This window comes from Liolophura sinensis, chromosome 8 (genome assembly GCF_032854445.1).
Source record: "Liolophura sinensis isolate JHLJ2023 chromosome 8, CUHK_Ljap_v2, whole genome shotgun sequence".
NCBI classification, from domain to species: Eukaryota; Metazoa; Mollusca; class Polyplacophora; order Chitonida; family Chitonidae; genus Liolophura; species Liolophura sinensis.
The window spans coordinates 56015538-56034184 of record NC_088302.1 but is presented as its reverse complement, the minus strand read 5'-3'; the positions used below and the strand labels follow the sequence as shown (position 1 = coordinate 56034184).

The 18647-nt window shown below is 41.3% G+C and overlaps 1 protein-coding gene across 1 annotated transcript in view; it reads right to left on the bottom strand.

Moving 5' to 3' along the window:
* Positions 1-926: 926 nt before the first annotated feature.
* LOC135472321 (phospholipid-transporting ATPase VA-like) overlaps positions 927-18647 on the bottom strand; it is a 53554-nt gene continuing 35833 nt past the window's right edge. The window contains exons 10-22 of the mRNA XM_064751781.1: positions 18106-18586; positions 17653-17747; positions 17086-17212; positions 16440-16543; positions 12421-12501; positions 11897-12154; positions 10812-10866; positions 10358-10560; positions 9806-10006; positions 9509-9589; positions 8633-8737; positions 5781-5970; positions 927-4579 (exon numbers count right to left, since the gene is read on the bottom strand). Coding sequence (XP_064607851.1) covers positions 4500-4579; positions 5781-5970; positions 8633-8737; positions 9509-9589; positions 9806-10006; positions 10358-10560; positions 10812-10866; positions 11897-12154; positions 12421-12501; positions 16440-16543; positions 17086-17212; positions 17653-17747; positions 18106-18586 — 2061 coding nt within the window. The 3' untranslated portion in view covers positions 927-4499. The remainder of the gene's footprint in view (positions 4580-5780; positions 5971-8632; positions 8738-9508; positions 9590-9805; positions 10007-10357; positions 10561-10811; positions 10867-11896; positions 12155-12420; positions 12502-16439; positions 16544-17085; positions 17213-17652; positions 17748-18105; positions 18587-18647) is intronic.

Genomic DNA, 18647 nt, shown 5'->3' with positions numbered 1-18647 from the left:
GGGTTCTAACACAATCACATGCTCTGGATGTGGTTGCTATATACAAAATAATACCACTATAATGCCATGCCATGTGTACAAGGTGCTGCATTCTACAGGTTGTTCCACATTGTTTCACAAAGCAGGTGATTATCAAACAGCTAGTTTTTACTTAATGTATAATCAAGAATGTGAAATTGATAATGAACACCATCAAAGTCCTAGCAATAAAAAGCGGATCACACTGAATAAATTATGGGGCCCGGAAGTTGGGTTTTTTTTTTTGATCTGTTGCCATGATGGTGTAATTTTACAGATCGTTTACAAATGCATCAAAACAACTGTAGCTATACTACATTTAGCTTTAGGCCTTAGCAGATGTAGTATGTCAAACTTCTGCCACTTCTGCTGAATGAAGCAGAACTCATCAAGGAGAAATAAATGCCTCCTTTTAGCATGTCTATCACAGGGTTAATAGGTAACAGCTGCAGTACTAATAAGGTGACGATAGCGAATAACTACCATCATCATACAGCTAATTAACACCATTCTGATGATCTTAACACAGCACTAGCAAATCTGCATGACCAATACCCACACATCTGCCAAGTTTAATCCTCCTGTTACAACTCCATGAATGTGTCCAATATAACATCACCGGTCTACTCTATTGGACAACATGTCATAAGTTCCACAAAATCTTATAAAATGTAGCTTCACACAAAAGTCAACCTAACATATAGGTTTCTCTGCAAAGCTTTAAGTTCACACTCACGCCAGTGGTTTATAACAGTCATACCAACATGAAATTACGCAGAATATAACCCTTTCATATGGGCAGTTTTCTTCTTACACAAATATCTGCAAAGAGATTACATGTAAAATCAAACTGTTTTATATATATATATATATATATATATATATATATATATATATATATAAAGTAAGGTAAACTATGGTACTCATCAGATTCTAGTTGCCAAATTTCCCTGCTCAGCAGTCTTATGATGTCCAGCATTTAAGTTAACAGCAAAACATTTCATGACTTTAAATACTGTTACACTTACATGTAAATGTTACATGACAACCAACCACACCTGTCTAACAAAGTCTGGAAAATATTCAACAAGTTAAATTGAACATTCTGCTGAGAAATTTGCATCTTGGCCTATACATATAGGTACCACCGTTTAAGCTCACTAGACTAAAATAAGGTTGACACTCACTGTACAGAAGCAGGTAGCCTCGCCCATAGTTTCCCTCAGGGAAGATAGCCTTGTGCACTGGTCAACCTATGGCACTGTAGTTTCCCATGGCATGTACATGTACCTCAGAGAACATTGTATCACAAGAAAGAATGACGCACAGGAATAAAAATAAAACCAGCTATTAACAACTATACATAATGATGCAACATGTCACATGTACATGAACATGAAGATTGACTGGATTGATTGATTGGCGTTTTATGGTGCACTGAAAAGTAATATCTCACTGTAGTCAGTCTCAGTCACAAACTAAATCTACATGTACGCAACCAAACTTCATGTAAAACCACACGAAGAGCCTTATGGGTACCATCCAGTCAAAGGTCATCAAGACCCAAACAAACCTGGAGATTGCCTCAGAACTTATTCAGCACCTTGTCTTATTCTTCAAATCTATCCTCTTACCCATACACTGCTGGGAAATGAGCCATCCAGAAGAGAACCGCTTCTCAACGATTCAATACCTTATTTGTTTTAATAATCACACTGAACAAGAAAAGGGGAATTCAACACTGGCCACTTTTTGTTCTGCATCTTGGGATGAGGTTTTTTTTGGAGTGAAAACATGCTTTTACGACTTATACATAAAATCCAACATTTCCAGATACTGTATGAGCCACCTGGGATTGATTAGTTTCATGGTAACTTCAAGATAACCTTAAATAAGCTACCTTGCTGGGATGATAACAGCCAAAGGGAATATCTTTGTGCAAAACCACCGGCAACTAGCATAAAATGTCACAGAAGAGATAAGCTTATTCCATATAATTCATATCTAGCCATTGATTCCAAGTGGCTGGATTGTCTGTAAGATATAGCTTAGGATCTAGTTCCTGTGGCTCTGTGGAAGCTCTCTGTTACATATGTACCATGGACTGTGGTGTGTTGATTCCTTCCCTGGATAAATCTTGAAGTGAGACGTTGACACAGATAGCACAAGCTTGACAGTACTAAACCAGGAGTCTGAGCTTCAGTGTGTGTTTTGTTACAGTACTAACCCATATCCAGTAATTAAATCCTACTCTGAATAAGATGGAGAGTCAAACAGTGCACACATTATATCACTACCTGGATAAGATCACATGTGCATGACATATGGGGGTTTTAAATACAATTACATGTACAGCACTAATGCCCACTAGTAAATGAGGTGAGATTCTGCAAACTGCCCCAGTTGCATATCCATATATAAATAACACAGCTACATGTATAGCTTTATAAATTATACATTGGTTTATAACATAATCTACAAGTCAATGCAAAAGAGAAATAAGAATTTTACCATCCTAAAATCAGACAGAACCTTTCTGGAAGAGGAAATCATGATTTACTTTTTCAGCAAGTTTCTATTTGGGACTCCTTCATAGACAAAAAAACTGATAATACACTGGATGTCACAGTGAAATTTGAAGAATGTCTGAATGGTTTTTGAGAAAACATGGAGATGTTTTAGTCATGTAATGATTCTGAAGCGGTGTGTATGATTCCCTAGACTGAGGTGAATAGAAAAGTACAAACTGACAGGACTAGGTGACCTGTAAAAATGTCTTAAAACATATAGAATTATTAGTCAATTACAAACATAAATACTTGGCCAGCAGAGGTGTGGAACCAACAGCAGCATAATAGACAGCACAAAGATCTGTCATTCATGTATGAATGCATGAAACTGACAGCAGGCCACTACACATACTATCCTACTGTCTGGGAAATACGGCCTTGTACCTCTCCTGCTTGTAACTGGCAACAACTGTTAACTTCACACTGGTGCATTGTTAGTTTTTCTTTACCAAACAGAGCAATGAGGAGCTCTTGTTCAAAACAGGAGCTACATGTTAAGTACACGCTGACCTACATACACAGCCCAGGATATGTCAGCTAAAGCAACGCACAGCAGAAGTAAGAACTGAGCTGATGAGGCTTATCGCAAGTTCCCAATGGTCAGAGGTAATATCAAAGTACAATACATCTGGAAACTATTAAGAGCCATTACTACAAACTAATAAGATGACCTTGTAATCATGTGAAAAGGTTGAAGAATTACAGTACATGGGTTTTGGATGACATGGGTTTTGAACGAGAGGTTATTTGGAGCTTAGGTAACCGTTTATTTTGATCTTAGACTCCACAAATCCAATGAAACCTCCCTGAATCATGGACCTCCACAGATAATGTGCATTGGTGATTCTATGTTTGAATGTCAATCATGTGAGATTCTTCACAGCAAATCACTTCTGACACGTGTGATATAGAGGTGGAGAAAGTTATGGACAACTGTATGAAAATGGCCTTCAACTGATTTCTCTTCTCATATACATAAATAACTAAGGTCTGCTACTCACAGATATAAACGCAAGGCAAGCTTCAAGCCGCTACAGCTACAATGCTTAACTGACCTCAAGGGAGCTTACCTTTACATCAGGGGCAATGGCACATGATGTCACATTCTGACACAGGAGACAGCTATGTTTTCTGTTACTGATTAATTGTGTAACTCCATAACAGGAAGATGTCAGAGAAAATGTGGACCTGCTGTTGTATCTGACACTGGGAAAATCTGCCATGCACAGATTGCCATGGAACACAGTTTTTAGCATCAAACATGTACATGTACATTTAGCTCATTGCACATTCAAAAGTACCACAAATACAGTAACTAAGCACACACATTGAGCAACATAACCAATAATAGTAACATAACCAATACTAGTAACATAACGAATACTAGTCATATAAAAGAATGCTTTGATCCCAAATATACAAAAACATCCCTGCATTTGTTATCACACTGTTTTAGGCAAAAGTTTCTGCTGACTGGACAATACGCTCAGACCATTGAGCTTGTAAGAATCCTCCTCGTCTCTCTTCTTCACACAACATCCGGAGGAAAAACAGAAGTTTAACAGCTGATCTTGGTCAGCAACTCTCTCAATTTCATATTGTTCTGTTCTTTCTGCAGCTTGACTTGTTCACCTCTTGGTTGATTTGTGTTGCATTTCAGGATTCTGGTGAACTACAACTCTTTGGATTCTACAGTCCGAATCTTTGTGCTGCCAGCATTCTTGGCCATGGCTCTGTTTTGATATGCTTCCACCTGAACTTCCACGGAGCTGCTGGTGGTCGGACGGTTCCCGTTAGCAGCCAGGTGAGACTTGTTTTGAAAAGGTGATGGAGAGCTGGGAGATGTAGGCAAGTTTTGCTTGGTTTTGGGTCTACCCCTACGGGTAGACCTTTTCTTTGTGCCTCTGCCTATCAGCCCGTGTTTCTCATCCAGTCTAGCCTTGAGAACATCGTTTGGAAACAGACTCGTCTGCAGACATCTGAACGTAAACCTTTTGGAAAAAGGGGATACATTTACGCTTTTATTTACGTGAATCTTATTTGATATTTCACACAATTCCCAAGAATATTCACTTCATTTTTCTGTCCACAATGGATATCTTCCTACACAACAGTGATAGTCATGGATGCTTATGTGTGGGAGATATATAAATAACCATGGAAAATGAAAGAGATATACACAGAGAAGAATAAATGATTATAGTAATACACCATGTTGGCAATATTTCAGTCACATTGTGGAGAACACACACACAATACAGATGTAATATATGTAGTCCCTGTAAATCTGTATTCACTGAAATGTTGCTTTATGTCACTGCTGCAATGGTTAACATTTCTCAGCTGCATGTACTGACAACAAAGATCCCTCATATGGCTGCAAACTATTGACAACAAAGATCCATCATATGGCTGTAAACTACTGACAACAAAGATCCCTCATTTGGCTGTAAACTACTGACAACAAAGATCCCTCATATGGCTGCAAACTACTGACAACAAAGATCCATCATATGGCTGTAAACTACTGACAACAAAGATCCCTCATTTGGCTGCAAACTACTGACAACAAAGATCCCTCATATGGCTGCAAACTACTGACAACAAAGATCCATCATATGGCTGTAAACTACTGACAACAAAGATCCCTCATATGGCTGCAAACTACTGACAACAAAGATCCATCATATGGCTGCAAACTACTGACAACAAAGATCCCTCATATGGCTGTAAACTACTGACAACAAGATCCCTCATTTAGCTGCAAACTACTGACAACAAAGATCCCTCATTTGGCTGCAAACTACTGACAACAAAGATCCCTTCATATGGCTGTAAACTACTGACAACAAAGATCCATCATATGGCTGTAAACTACTGACAACAAAGATCCATCATATGGCTGTAAACTACTGACAACAAAGATCCCTCATATGGCTGTAAACTACTGACAACAAAGATCCCTCATATGGCTGTAAACTACTGACAACAAGATCCCTCATATGGCTGTAAACTACTGACAACAAAGATCCATCATATGGCTGTTAAACTACTGACAACAAAGATCCATCATATGGCTGTAAACTACTGACAACAAAGATCCCTCATTTGGCTGTAAACTACTGAACATTTAGGCTTATGAAACACGACATAAAAACAAATGAAATCAAAGGTCAAACAGAAAGCAGTTACCTGGGCAATAGGCAGACTGTACAGGTGAGACAGACGACCAGCCAGAGTGATAGGTGTGGTGACAAGTGTTCTGTAAGACCCAGTAGGGGTTGGAGGGTGGGTCACAGGTGACACATACTGTTCCGAGGATGATGGCAAATACCCAGTACATCAGGAAACTGCCCACCAGGGTACACCAGTGGAGCCAAGTCTGAAAGTAAGGAGTCATCTGTAGGTACGTGTACACAGGGGTTGGAGGTACATGTAATGGAGAGGGGAGTTTGGGGTTTGGAGGTACATGTATAGATGGGTTGGCGGTACAGGTATAAGATAGGTTGGACGTACACGTATAGAGAGGTTGGAGATTCATGTATGGATGGGTGGGAGGTACAGCTATGACTGGGCTGGAGGTACCTGTATAGAGGGATTGGAGGTACGTGTATAGAGTGGTTGGAGTATGGATAAGTTGGAGATTCATGTGTGGATGGGCGGGAGGTACGTGTATGGAGGTACGTGTATGGATAAGTTGGAGACTCATGTTATGGTTGGGTGGGAAGTACAGCTATGGATGGGTTGGAGGTACAGCTATAAATGGGCTGGAGGTACCTATATAGATGTGCTGGAGATACAAGTATACGGGGGTTGGAGGTACCTGTATGGATGAGTTGAAGGTACATGTGTGGATGGCTGGAGGTACACGTATAGAGGGGTGGGAGTTACTTGTGTAGATGGGAGGGAGGTACATCTATGGTTGGGTGGGAGGTACTTGTGTAGATGGGTTGAAGGTACATGTGTAGAGGGGTTGGAGGTACATGCATGGATTGGTTGGAGATTCATGTGTGGATGGGCAGGAGGTACGGTTGGATGGGAAGTAAATGCATAAATGAGTATGAGGTACTTGTGTGGATGGGTGAGAGGTATATGTTGGTGGGGGTTACTGTATGGACGGAAGATACAAGTATGGATGCGTGGAAGGTTGGATGGGTGGAAGGTACATGTATGAATGGGTGGGAGTTACTTGTGTAGATGGGAGGGAGGTACAAGCATAGATAGGTGGTAGGTACACATATGGCTGGGTGAGAGGTATGTGTATGGTTGGATGGGAAATACATGTATAAATGAGTATGAGGTACTTTTGTGGATGGGTGGGAGATACTTGTGTGGATGGGCGGGAACAACATGTATGCATGGGCAGAGATACTTTTTTGGATGGGTGGGAGGCACTTGTGTGGATGGTCGGAGGTAAATGTGTGGATGTTCAGGAGATACATGCGGGATGGATGGGTGGGAGGTACATGTGTGTGTGGATGGGTGGGTGTGCTTGTGTAGATGGGTGGGAAATAGTTATGGTTGGGTGGGAGGCACAGCTATGGTTGGGTGGTAAGTACATGTACTGATGGGTGGGAGGAACGTGCGTGGATGAGCAGGAGGTGTATGAATGGGTGGGAAGTACTTGTGCAGATGTGTGGGAGGTACTTGTGATGATGGATTGGTGGGAGTGCTTTTGTGGATGGGTGGGTGGGAGGGAGGCAGGTGCAACTTGGTTGGGAGGGAGGTACAACTACGGTTGGATTGGAGGTACACATATGAATGGTTGGGAGGGAGGTACAAATATGGTAGGGAGGGAGGTACAGCCTATGGATGTGTAGAATGTTGCAGATCATGTCTAGAATCACAGATGTCTGTCACTTCACTATAAAATACCACCATGTGTGGTAGGGAGGGAGGTACAAATATGGTAGGGAGGGAGGTACAAATATGGTAGGGAGGGAGGTGCAGCTATGGATGTGTAGAATGTTGCAGATCATGTCTAGAATCACAGATGTCTGTCACTTCACTATAAAATACCACCATGTGTGGTAGGGAGGGAGGTACAAATATGGTAGGGAGGGAGGTGCAGCTATGGATGTGTAGAATGTTGCAGATCATGTCTAGAATCACAGATGTCTGTCACTTCACTATAAAATACCACCATGTGTGGTAGGGAGGGAGGTACAAATATGGTAGGGAGGGAGGTACAGCTATGGATGTGTAGAATGTTGCAGATCATGTCTAGAATCACAGATGTCTGTCACTTCACTATAAAATACCACCATGTGTGGTAGGGAGGGAGGTACAAATATGGTAGGGAGGGAGGTGCAGCTATGGATGTGTAGAATGTTGCAGATCATGTCTAGAATCACAGATGTCTGTCACTTCACTATAAAATACCACCATGTGTGGTTGGGAGGGAGGTACAAATATGGTAGGGAGGGAGGTACAGCTATGGATGTGTAGAATGTTGCAGATCATGTCTAGAATCACAGATGTCTGTCACTTCACTATAAAATACCACCCAACAGATCAACAGTGTCAAAAACTTCATCAACTACTGTTTTTTTTTTGTTTTTTGTTTTGGTCTAGGTAACATCTTGATAACAAACAGACAGGTCAGTCTTTTGCCCTCTATTTTTCATTAGGACATTCACAAAGCCATATCTGGTTCAACTAATGCATTCTTCTTTAATAAAAGTGCACAGCAAACTCGCCAGCCTATTTATAAACGCAAAACCCTGCTGTCTCTATGGGATTTAATTTTGGCAAATTTTTTCAGGTCGAGACGGGGAGTGAATACCAAATTTCTGTTCAAACCACTAGACTCCAGCGCAATGTGCAAAATGAGTAAAAGTACTACATCTAATTTGTGGGATGACAAAGACTCTTTCTGTACTGTATTCTTTATCTTCTGAGGTCTGAATCCAAAATATTTCTAAGACTATGTCTAACACTAGCTGCACCCATCACCTGAGGCAGTGACATAGGGGAGACAACTTTACTCTGCACTAGAATCATTACAGGTTATTACATAGATCAGACTCTGGGAGACCACTTACCCAGCACCAGGTTTCGATCCCTAAGAACAGCAGCATGGTTAAAATGAGGCTGACCGTCATTGTGGTCCCTACTTCCCACAATCCCACATCACTGCCAGCATAGGCCTACAACAACAACAACACAACGATACTACAGGGACATCAAGGATATGAAGTTATCACTGCCTATTTTAATCAGAAACTTTATGGAGTCATAATCAATTCAGATTCTGTTCATATGCTAGATGAGATTCTCAAACAGAAAAGAACAATAAACCCACTTCAGGAAACCTTTCAGCAAAACGTCTGTCAACCTCCAGGTAAGTTTGATTATTTCTGAACATTTACACAGAATTTCCGGAATCCCCCAAAAATGAGCATAAACTATCACATTTTATTCTAATATCGACCCAAAACCCAAAAATAAGACACATTTGTTCATGAATGCACTACATGTAGGCTGACAAATGTACAATGTACTGTGACGCTGATCTTGAAAAAAACATTAATTTTTGTAAATATGTCTGAACCTAACAAGAGATCTCTGCAAATGAATTAACTTCTTCTTTTCTTCTGCAATTTGGTTTCCACATCACTTATGTAGGTTATATTCATTTTCAAATGTTTCCTCAATACTGGCAAAAGTAAAGGAAATTGTACACATATACTTAACAGAGACATAAAAATGTACACACATACTTACCAAATGAGGTACAGTGTATAAAATTGTACACATATACTTAACAAATGAGGCATAAAATTGTACATGCATACTTACCAAATGAGGTACAGTGTATAAAATTGTACACATATACTTACCAAATGAGTTATAAAATGTACTTGTACACATATACTTACCAAATGAGGTATAAAATGTACTTGTACACATATACTTACCAAATGAGGTATAAAATGTAGTGCTATACTCTGAAGCCAGGTCTCCAATATATATATCCAAAATAGAACCGTTGTGTAACTCTGAAAACACAGAACATAATTACACAACAAGGGAATACATGATGCTGACTTGTGAATCATCAAGATGACAAAATGTGACAAAGATTGATTATTCTTTTCTAACAACATGTAACATTTGTTTAAATTGTTGCTTTTCATGATAATCCAGATGTCTTCAAATTCACCAAATAAGCAAACATTACAACTGTTACAATAAAGTGAGATGAAGTCCCGTACCCGTCCCTCCTGGCCGACTTTGTACAGGTCCAGTCTGGTAAGGAGCGTCTTGGCGGAGACGTCCTTGTCAAATACGCCATTGACAGCAGGAGGAAAGGCTGTGAAGAGAACGTGGAGGAGGAGTAAGTAGTACTGATCCATGGTGATCGAGCCAGAAAACCCGCTGTAGATCTGGAACCAGAAGATCGTGAAGTTCGGCAGCTGAAAAAGACAGAATGCAATTAAGAACACTGACATGAAGGCAAACCATTAGTCGAAATGTTGTACCAAAGAATATAAATATTAACAATGAATACCTATAACAATGAATATCTATAACAATGTGAAATCACTTATGAAAACTGGTATATATATATATATATACCAGTTATAATAATAATTCATATATTCCTAAATTTTGACAAGAAAACTTTATCAGTAACTTTATGAGGTTTAATTTCACCCTCCAAATTGGCTCAGTAAAAAGTCTGAAGTTTTGAACAGCAATCAAACGACAACATGAGTGATAACTTCCCCACTGAGAGTCCCCCCCAGTGAGAACCTATTACTTACTGGATTCTTGTAGAACATATACAGAGCGAATCTGGCGAGCCTGTCATAGCACCAGTGCCCATGTACCAGTAACAGTCTCTCCAAGAACTTGAAGCGAGCCATAGCAAAGTCCGAAGCCATCACTGCCTGCATGCCCTCCTGGCCAGAGATTCCCACGCCAACATCAGCGGTCTGGATCATGCTCACGTCATTGGCACCATCACCTAGCAAATCAATTTTTAGCAACACTTCCTATAAATTATCTTGCTTTATTTATGAGAAAATGACCTGAAATACTTTTTGAAAGTTGTACCATAAAGTTTAGCTGACACTGAAGCATCACAGTACCTACAGTACAGCAGCTCTTCTTTGTCAACATCTGCATGTAAATTATTTTAGGACTAGTCTTTGTATTGTTATTTTTTGTGTGTTGTATAATTGAAATTGGTAGATTTATCAAATGTTTACAACTTACCAATAGCCAGTGTGAGCTGTTTGAGTTCATCTCTCACTAATTTTACCACAGCAGCCTGTTAACACAAGATTAATAAAATGGTAAAATGCTAAGTACCAAAGAATATAAGAATATGAATAAGTATTTGTGCTAAACAACAGAACTTCTTAAATGAATTAGTTGTATTACGTGGAAGTCAACTACAAATATACATCAGTACAAGTATTACCACAGACAAGATATTCTGTGCGGCGATTTGAAATACGTTTGACTTTGTCAAATTTGAGGCATCCAGTGAAAATCTGAAGCTGTCATCTACAATTCACAAGTTACAATTTTGCTGAATTCTGCAAATCTGTACCAAATCACAGAGTGTGATCAAGGACTTCCTCTTGCAAGGCATTCGTTTTCTGATGCATGTTTTTCAAGTATGTTAACCAGACTTTCATACACAACCAACTCTGTAGATGACCACAAAGCTATACAGGTGTGTGGCCCTGATACAGTTGTGTGGCCTTAATACAGGTGTATGGCCTTGATACAGGTGTGTGGCCTTAATACAGGTGTGTGGCCTTATTACATGTGTGTGGCCATATTACTTGTGTGGCCTTGTTGGAGTATGTGGCCTTGTAACAGGTGTGTGGCCTTTATACAGGTGTGTGGTCTTGTAACAAGTGTGTGGACTTAATACAAACGTGTGGCCTTAATATAGGTGTGTGGTCTTACTACAAGTGTGTGGCCTTAATACAGGTGTGTGTCCTCAATACAGGTGTGTGGTCTTAATACAGGTGTGTGGCCTTATTACAGATGCGTGGCCTTATTACAGGTGTGTGACCTTATTACAGGTGTGTGGCCTTAATACAGGTGTGTGACCTTAATACAGGTAAATGACCTTAATGCAGGCATGTGACCTTAATACAGGTGTGTGGCCTTAGCACAGGTGTGTGGCCTTAGCACAACTGTGTGGCATTAACACAGGTGTGTGACCTTATTACAGGTGTGTGACCTTATTGCAGGTGTGTGGCCTTAATACAGGTGTGTGACCTTAATACAGGTAAGTGACCTAAATACAGGCATGTAACCTTAATACAGGTGTGTGGCTATACCTTCTGTATAGGAGTAGACCGACAGCAGACAACAGACGAACACCTCATGGCCAGATGTAAGAAGGCCTTGTCCACGTCAGGCTGAAGAGCATACGACAAAGTTATCCCATCAATAATCAGAGCGGCCGACCTCGGAGGTTCTTTCTTCTTCTTGGGGGATCTTCTCTTGGCCACCCAGTTTGTTCTTTCCCCACTAGTAGCCTCCGCATCCTTCTCCATTTGTTCTAAATGGTGCTGAAGCAAGTCACATGTCTCCTCCTAAAATGGGAAATACATCACCATATATATCAGTCTTCTGATTCTAGATCAAAATTTTGCATACTATTCACTTTATGAATTTAGGACATGGATGGCACACAAATATACACGTGAACCAGAAAAATTTAAGCTTTATTCAAATAAAAATGGCAAGCTTTGTAACAGAATCACACCTCACACATATTTCAGTGACACGATTAGGCAGAAAAACAGCTGGTTTTCTTCAAACCCAAAGTTGTGTTTATAGCGGTGTATGTGCTACTCACCTTGTTTTTGGCATTGATGATTATCAGTTCTTCACCTGATGAGATCAGCTTACTAGCATACGCCACCTGAATGGCTGTCTCCTGTCAAACACAACGGGTGCACTTGTAACACAGAGATGTAACAACCAACTGACACATAACTCACCTAACTAGCATACGCCACCTGAATGGCTGTCTCCTGTCAAACACAATGGGTGCACTTGTAACACAGAGATGTAACAATCAACTGACACATAAATCACCTAACTAGCATACGCCACCTGAATGGCTGTCTCCTGTCAAACACAACGGGTGCACTTGTAACACAGAGATGTAACAACCAACTGACACATAAATCACCTAACTAGCATACGCCACCTGAATGGCTGTCTCCTGTCAAACACAATGGGTGCACTTGTAACACAGAGATGTAACAATCAACTGACACATAAATCACCTAACTAGCATACGCCACCTGAATGGCTGTCTCCTGTCAAACACAACAGGTGCACTTGTAACACAGAGATGTAACAACCAACTGACACATAAATCACCTAACTAGCATACGCCACCTGAATGGCTGTCTCCTGTCAAACACAACGGGTGCACTTGTAACACAGAGATGTAACAATCAACTGACACATAAATCACCTAACTAGCATACGCCACCTGAATGGCTGTCTCCTGTCAAACACAACAGGTGCACTTGTAACACAGAGATGTAACAATCAACTGACACATAAATCACCTAACTAGCATACGCCACCTGAATGGCTGTCTCCTGTCAAACACAATGGGTGCACTTGTAACACAGAGATGTAACAATCAACTGACACATAAATCACCTAACTAGCATACGCCACCTGAATGGCTGTCTCCTGTCAAACACAATGGGTGCACTTGTAACACAGAGATGTAACAATCAACTGACACATAAATCACCTAACTAGCATACGCCACCTGAATGGCTGTCTCCTGTCAAACACAATGGGTGCACTTGTAACGCAGAGATGTAACAATCAACTGACACATAAATCACCTAACTAGCATACGCCACCTGAATGGCTGTCTCCTGTCAAACACAATGGGTGCACTTGTAACACAGCGATGTAACAATCAACTGACACATAAATCACCTAACTAGCATACGCCACCTGAATGGCTGTCTCCTGTCAAACACAACGGGCGCACTTGTAACACAGAGATGTACCAACCAACTGACACATAAATCACCTAACTAGCATATGCCACCTGAATGGCTGTCTCCTGCCAAACACAACGGGTGCACTTGTAACACAGAGATGTAACAATCAACTGACACACAGATCACCTTAGCACTGGCAAAAGCCACCTGAATGGCTGTCTCCTGTCAAACACAACAGGCGCACTTGTAACACAGAGATGTAACAACCAACTGACACATAAATCACCTAACTAGCATATGCCACCTGAATGGCTGTCTCCTGTCAAACACAACAGGCGCACTTGTAACACAGAGATGTAACAACCAACTGACACATAAATCACCTAACTAGCATATGCCACCTGAATGGCTGTCTCCTGTCAAACACAATGGGTGCACTTGTCACACAGGGATCTAACAATCAACTGACACATAAATCACCTTAGCACTGGCAAAAGCCACCTGAATGGCTGTCTCCTGTCAAACACAACGGGTGCACTTGTAACACAGAGATGTAACAATCAACTGACACATAAATCACCTTAGCACTGGCAAACGCCACCTGAATGGCTGTCTCCTGTCAAACACAACGGGTGCACTTGTAACACAGAGATGTAACAATCAACTGACACATAAATCACCTAACTAGCATACGCCACCTGAATGGCTGTCTCCTGTCAAACACAACAGGTGCACTTGTAACACAGAGATGTAACAATCAACTGACACATAAATCACCTAACTAGCATACGCCACCTGAATGGCTGTCTCCTGTCAAACACAATGGGTGCACTTGTAACACAGAGATGTAACAATCAACTGACACATAAATCACCTAACTAGCATACGCCACCTGAATGGCTGTCTCCTGTCAAACACAATGGGTGCACTTGTAACACAGAGATGTAACAATCAACTGACACATAAATCACCTAACTAGCATACACCACCTGAATGGCTGTCTCCTGTCAAACACAACGGGTGCACTTGTAACACAGAGATGTACCAACCAACTGACACATAAATCACCTAACTAGCATATGCCACCTGAATGGCTGTCTCCTGCCAAACACAATGGGTGCACTTGTAAGACAGAGATGTAACAACCAACTGACACACAGATCACCTTAGCACTGGCAAAAGCCACCTGAATGGCTGTCTCCTGTCAAACACAACAGGCGCACTTGTAACACAGAGATGTAACAACCAACTGACACATAAATCACCTAACTAGCATATGCCACCTGAATGGCTGTCTCCTGTCAAACACAATGGGTGCACTTGTCACACAGGGATCTAACAATCAACTGACACATAAATCATCTTAGCACTGGCAAAAGCCACCTGAATGGCTGTCTCCTGTCAAACACAACGGGTGCACTTGTAACACAGAGATGTAACAATCAACTGACACATAAATCACCTTAGCACTGGCAAACGCCACCTGAATGGCTGTCTCCTGTCAAACACAACGGGTGCACTTGTCACACAGGGATCTAACAATCAACTGACACATAAATCACCTTAGCACTGGCAAAAGCCACCTGAATGGCTGTCTCCTGTCAAACACAACGGGTGCACTTGTCACACAGGGATCTAACAATCAACTGACACATAAATCACCTTACCACTGGCAAAAGCCACCTAAATGGCTGTCTCCTGTCAAACACAATGGGTGCACTTGTCACACAGAGATCTAATAATCAATTGACACATAAATCACCTTAGCACTGGCAAAAGCCACCTGAATGGCTGTCTCCTGTCAAACACAATGGGTGCACTTGTAACACAGAGATGTAACAATCAATTGACACATAAATCACCTTAGCACTGGCAAAAGCCACCTGAATGGCTGTCTCCTGTCAAACACAACGGGTGCACTTGTAACACAGAGATCTAACAATCAACTGACACATAAATCACCTTAGCACTGGCAAACATCACCTGAATGGCTGTCTCCTGTCAAACACAACGGGTGCACTTGTAACACAGAGATGTAACAATCAATTGACACATAAATCACTTTAGCACTGGCAAAAGCCACCTGAATGGCTATCTCCTGTCAAACACAACGGGTGCACTTGTAACACAGAGATGTAACAATCAACTGACACACAGATCACCTTAGCACTGGCAAAAGCCACCTGAATGGCTGTCTCCTGTCAAACACAACGGGTGCACTTGTAACACAGAGATCTAACAATCACCTGACACATAAATCACCTTAGCACTGGCAAAAGCCACCTGAATGGCTGTCTCCTGTCAAACACAACGGATGCACTTGTCACACAGGGATCTAATAATCAACTGACACACAGATCACCTTAGCACTGGCAAAAGCCACCTGAATGGCTGTCTCCTGTCAGCTAAACTGTGGGTGCCTATAAGAACCCATGTGCCCGTAATATAGAGCCCTGCTACACAGTCCTGACACTATATTCTCTGTCTCAAACTCCTACATTTTCCATACAGTTGAACTAAACAGTTCTGAATTAAACCTAAAATTTCCTCTATGATTAAGTTGTTGTCTGATTCTTAATTGCCAAAGTTTTTGAGGTTTGTTTGGAAGGTACTTACAGTTGTATGGGATGATATCAGCAAAGTAACATTTCATTATGTAAAAATGAACTGTTTTGGGAGATTTTGGGTGCAAATACAGTGTTTCCTTTAGTACAACTTTGATCAAGTGTATGGATGAAGGAAGCAGAGAGCAAACTGGCTACAGCAGCCAAGTAAAAGACTTTTCCACAGGTACATATACATGTAGGGCCAGGAACTGGAGACAGATTCACGCCATCCTCCTCAACATTTCTGCCATACAATGCTGTGAGTTCAGCTGTCCAAGCGCAACACTGACCTGCTTGTCCCCAGTCAGCACCCAGATCCTGATGCCTGCCTTCCTCAGGTTAGCTATCGTCTCTGGCACGCCTTCCTGAAGCTTGTCTTCTATACCTGTCGCACCTGTGAAGCAGGTAACAAGACACAGATGAAAACCAACAAAAGTGTGATGACAGACCCTCTAACAGATAAAACTGTTCAGAGAATCAAGAGATGTACAAACATGCTGCACTATTCAGCAGTAAATGAAACATGGGACTATTCCTAATTCAGATGAAATATATTAGACAACATTTGAACTTACCAGGAATGTCTGAGTTTTATTGGGACTACAGTGGGCAGGTCTGGCAGCAACCTGCAGATGATCATGAGTATTACCCATCTCTGCCCAGTTTCCGCCCACCATAATTCTGGCCGCCATCATGTAAGTGAAATATTCTTGAGTATGGCATAACACACCAATAAAGTAAATAAATAATGACTTCACTGTAGCATTTCCAAAGTCTGCCAATGGTTTGCTTGTTTGCTCTTTAACAACAAACAGGGACTAAAGGGAGCTAACTCAAGGATATTGCAACCTTGGAAGGTGTATGTTCTCTCAGAACACTTGATTCCTGCATTGCCCTCTCAATACCACCACACAAAGGCTACACGTCTGTGGTTACCTAGCAATTCTAGGTCCATCTCGATGTTACAGGCCGAATCAAACAGTTTTTTCTCCTGATCCTCCATGCTGTTCTCAGCCACCAAGTGTTTGAGTCTCCATATCTCATAGTCCTGTGGATCTAAAACCTGAATAAAAAAGAACATGTGATCAAATCAAATCTGGCAAACTTTACTCACGTAGTAATGAAAAAGCATGACAAAGCCATTCTGGCATAAAATACAGAGAAAAGTGTGTGAACTCAACAATAACATCATAAATATACCTCACAACATCTGACTGCATTTAATTCAGAGAAAACAGAAATCTTGGGGAAAAAAATACATGTAAATCTATTTTCAGACACAGTTTTTCCACTGGTGCTTGCCTCAATCGTCATTTTCTTTTCCTTTAAGATGCATTTTTGGGGGGCTAACCCTCAACCATTCTTTTAGAAAAATTACACAAAACTAACAATAGCTTTACTGACTTGGAACAGACACACTACCTTACTAATGTTAAGGCTGACTACCCTTGGTATATCTGTGCAATGAGCAGGATTTTCAGCACGAGCTAGATGTACACTTACCCTCTTTGCCATACAAAGTGTCCTCAAGCCCTTCCTGGCATAAGAGCCTAAGTGGTCCAGGGTGAGCTCCATAACTCTCTTGTCTTCTTCCTTCTCTGCACAAACATCATACACACAGTTACAAAATAAATTTCATCCTTATGTAACAGATAATGGAAAGAGCACCTGGAACAAAAACTTGAGCTGTTCAACATTAAGTATTTGTGAAATGTATAAAAATGAAAACATCCAAGATGTCCACCATATGTGAACAGCACTACATGAACATTTGTACATATGGAAAGTAGTACACGCAGTAAGAACAACGCATGGATTTTTTTTTGTGGTTTGATTAATTTCTTATCAGAAAAACTTAAGCCTTGGCATCAAAAGTATCATTTTAAGGCTTTCATGAGCTACTGAAAGTACATTTTTACAGGTCAAATTTTAGGTCAAATACAGAATACTTCTCACCTTTGTAACACCTGCTAAGTTGACTAAGGATGGCACTGTCAGCACCTTTCGTGAACAAGATAATCTCCTTGGTGTTAGGACATCTGACTATCACAGACATGCGTTTGCGGACGGAGTCAAAGGGAAGGACGTGCAGGACGTCAAACTCTACAACGCCCTCTGCTGGCAAGAGCACCATCACGCTGTGAGGCATCCTCTTGAGGAGACGACAGCCATATGTGCTTGCCGCCTTGACAAGTGCCAACTCATCTGGGCTTTCTGCGTCATACCGTCCTTCCAGGGTAGACTCCGAGAGTATAGAGGTAGAAGTGTCCGTCATGCTACCCTCCGACGGGGTGCGGGCGCGCGACGACAGGTCGTCCTCCACAGAAAACCCCACGTTCTCCAAACCACGGTATCTGCCTGCAGGGAAGCTCTCATCCCCATGGTGCCTGTCATTCCCACCGTCACCATTCTGTATGATCAGACCACTGGCATCCAACTGCACAATATACAGGCACAAAAATATTATGACACATTTTAAAAAAATTAATATATTCTTT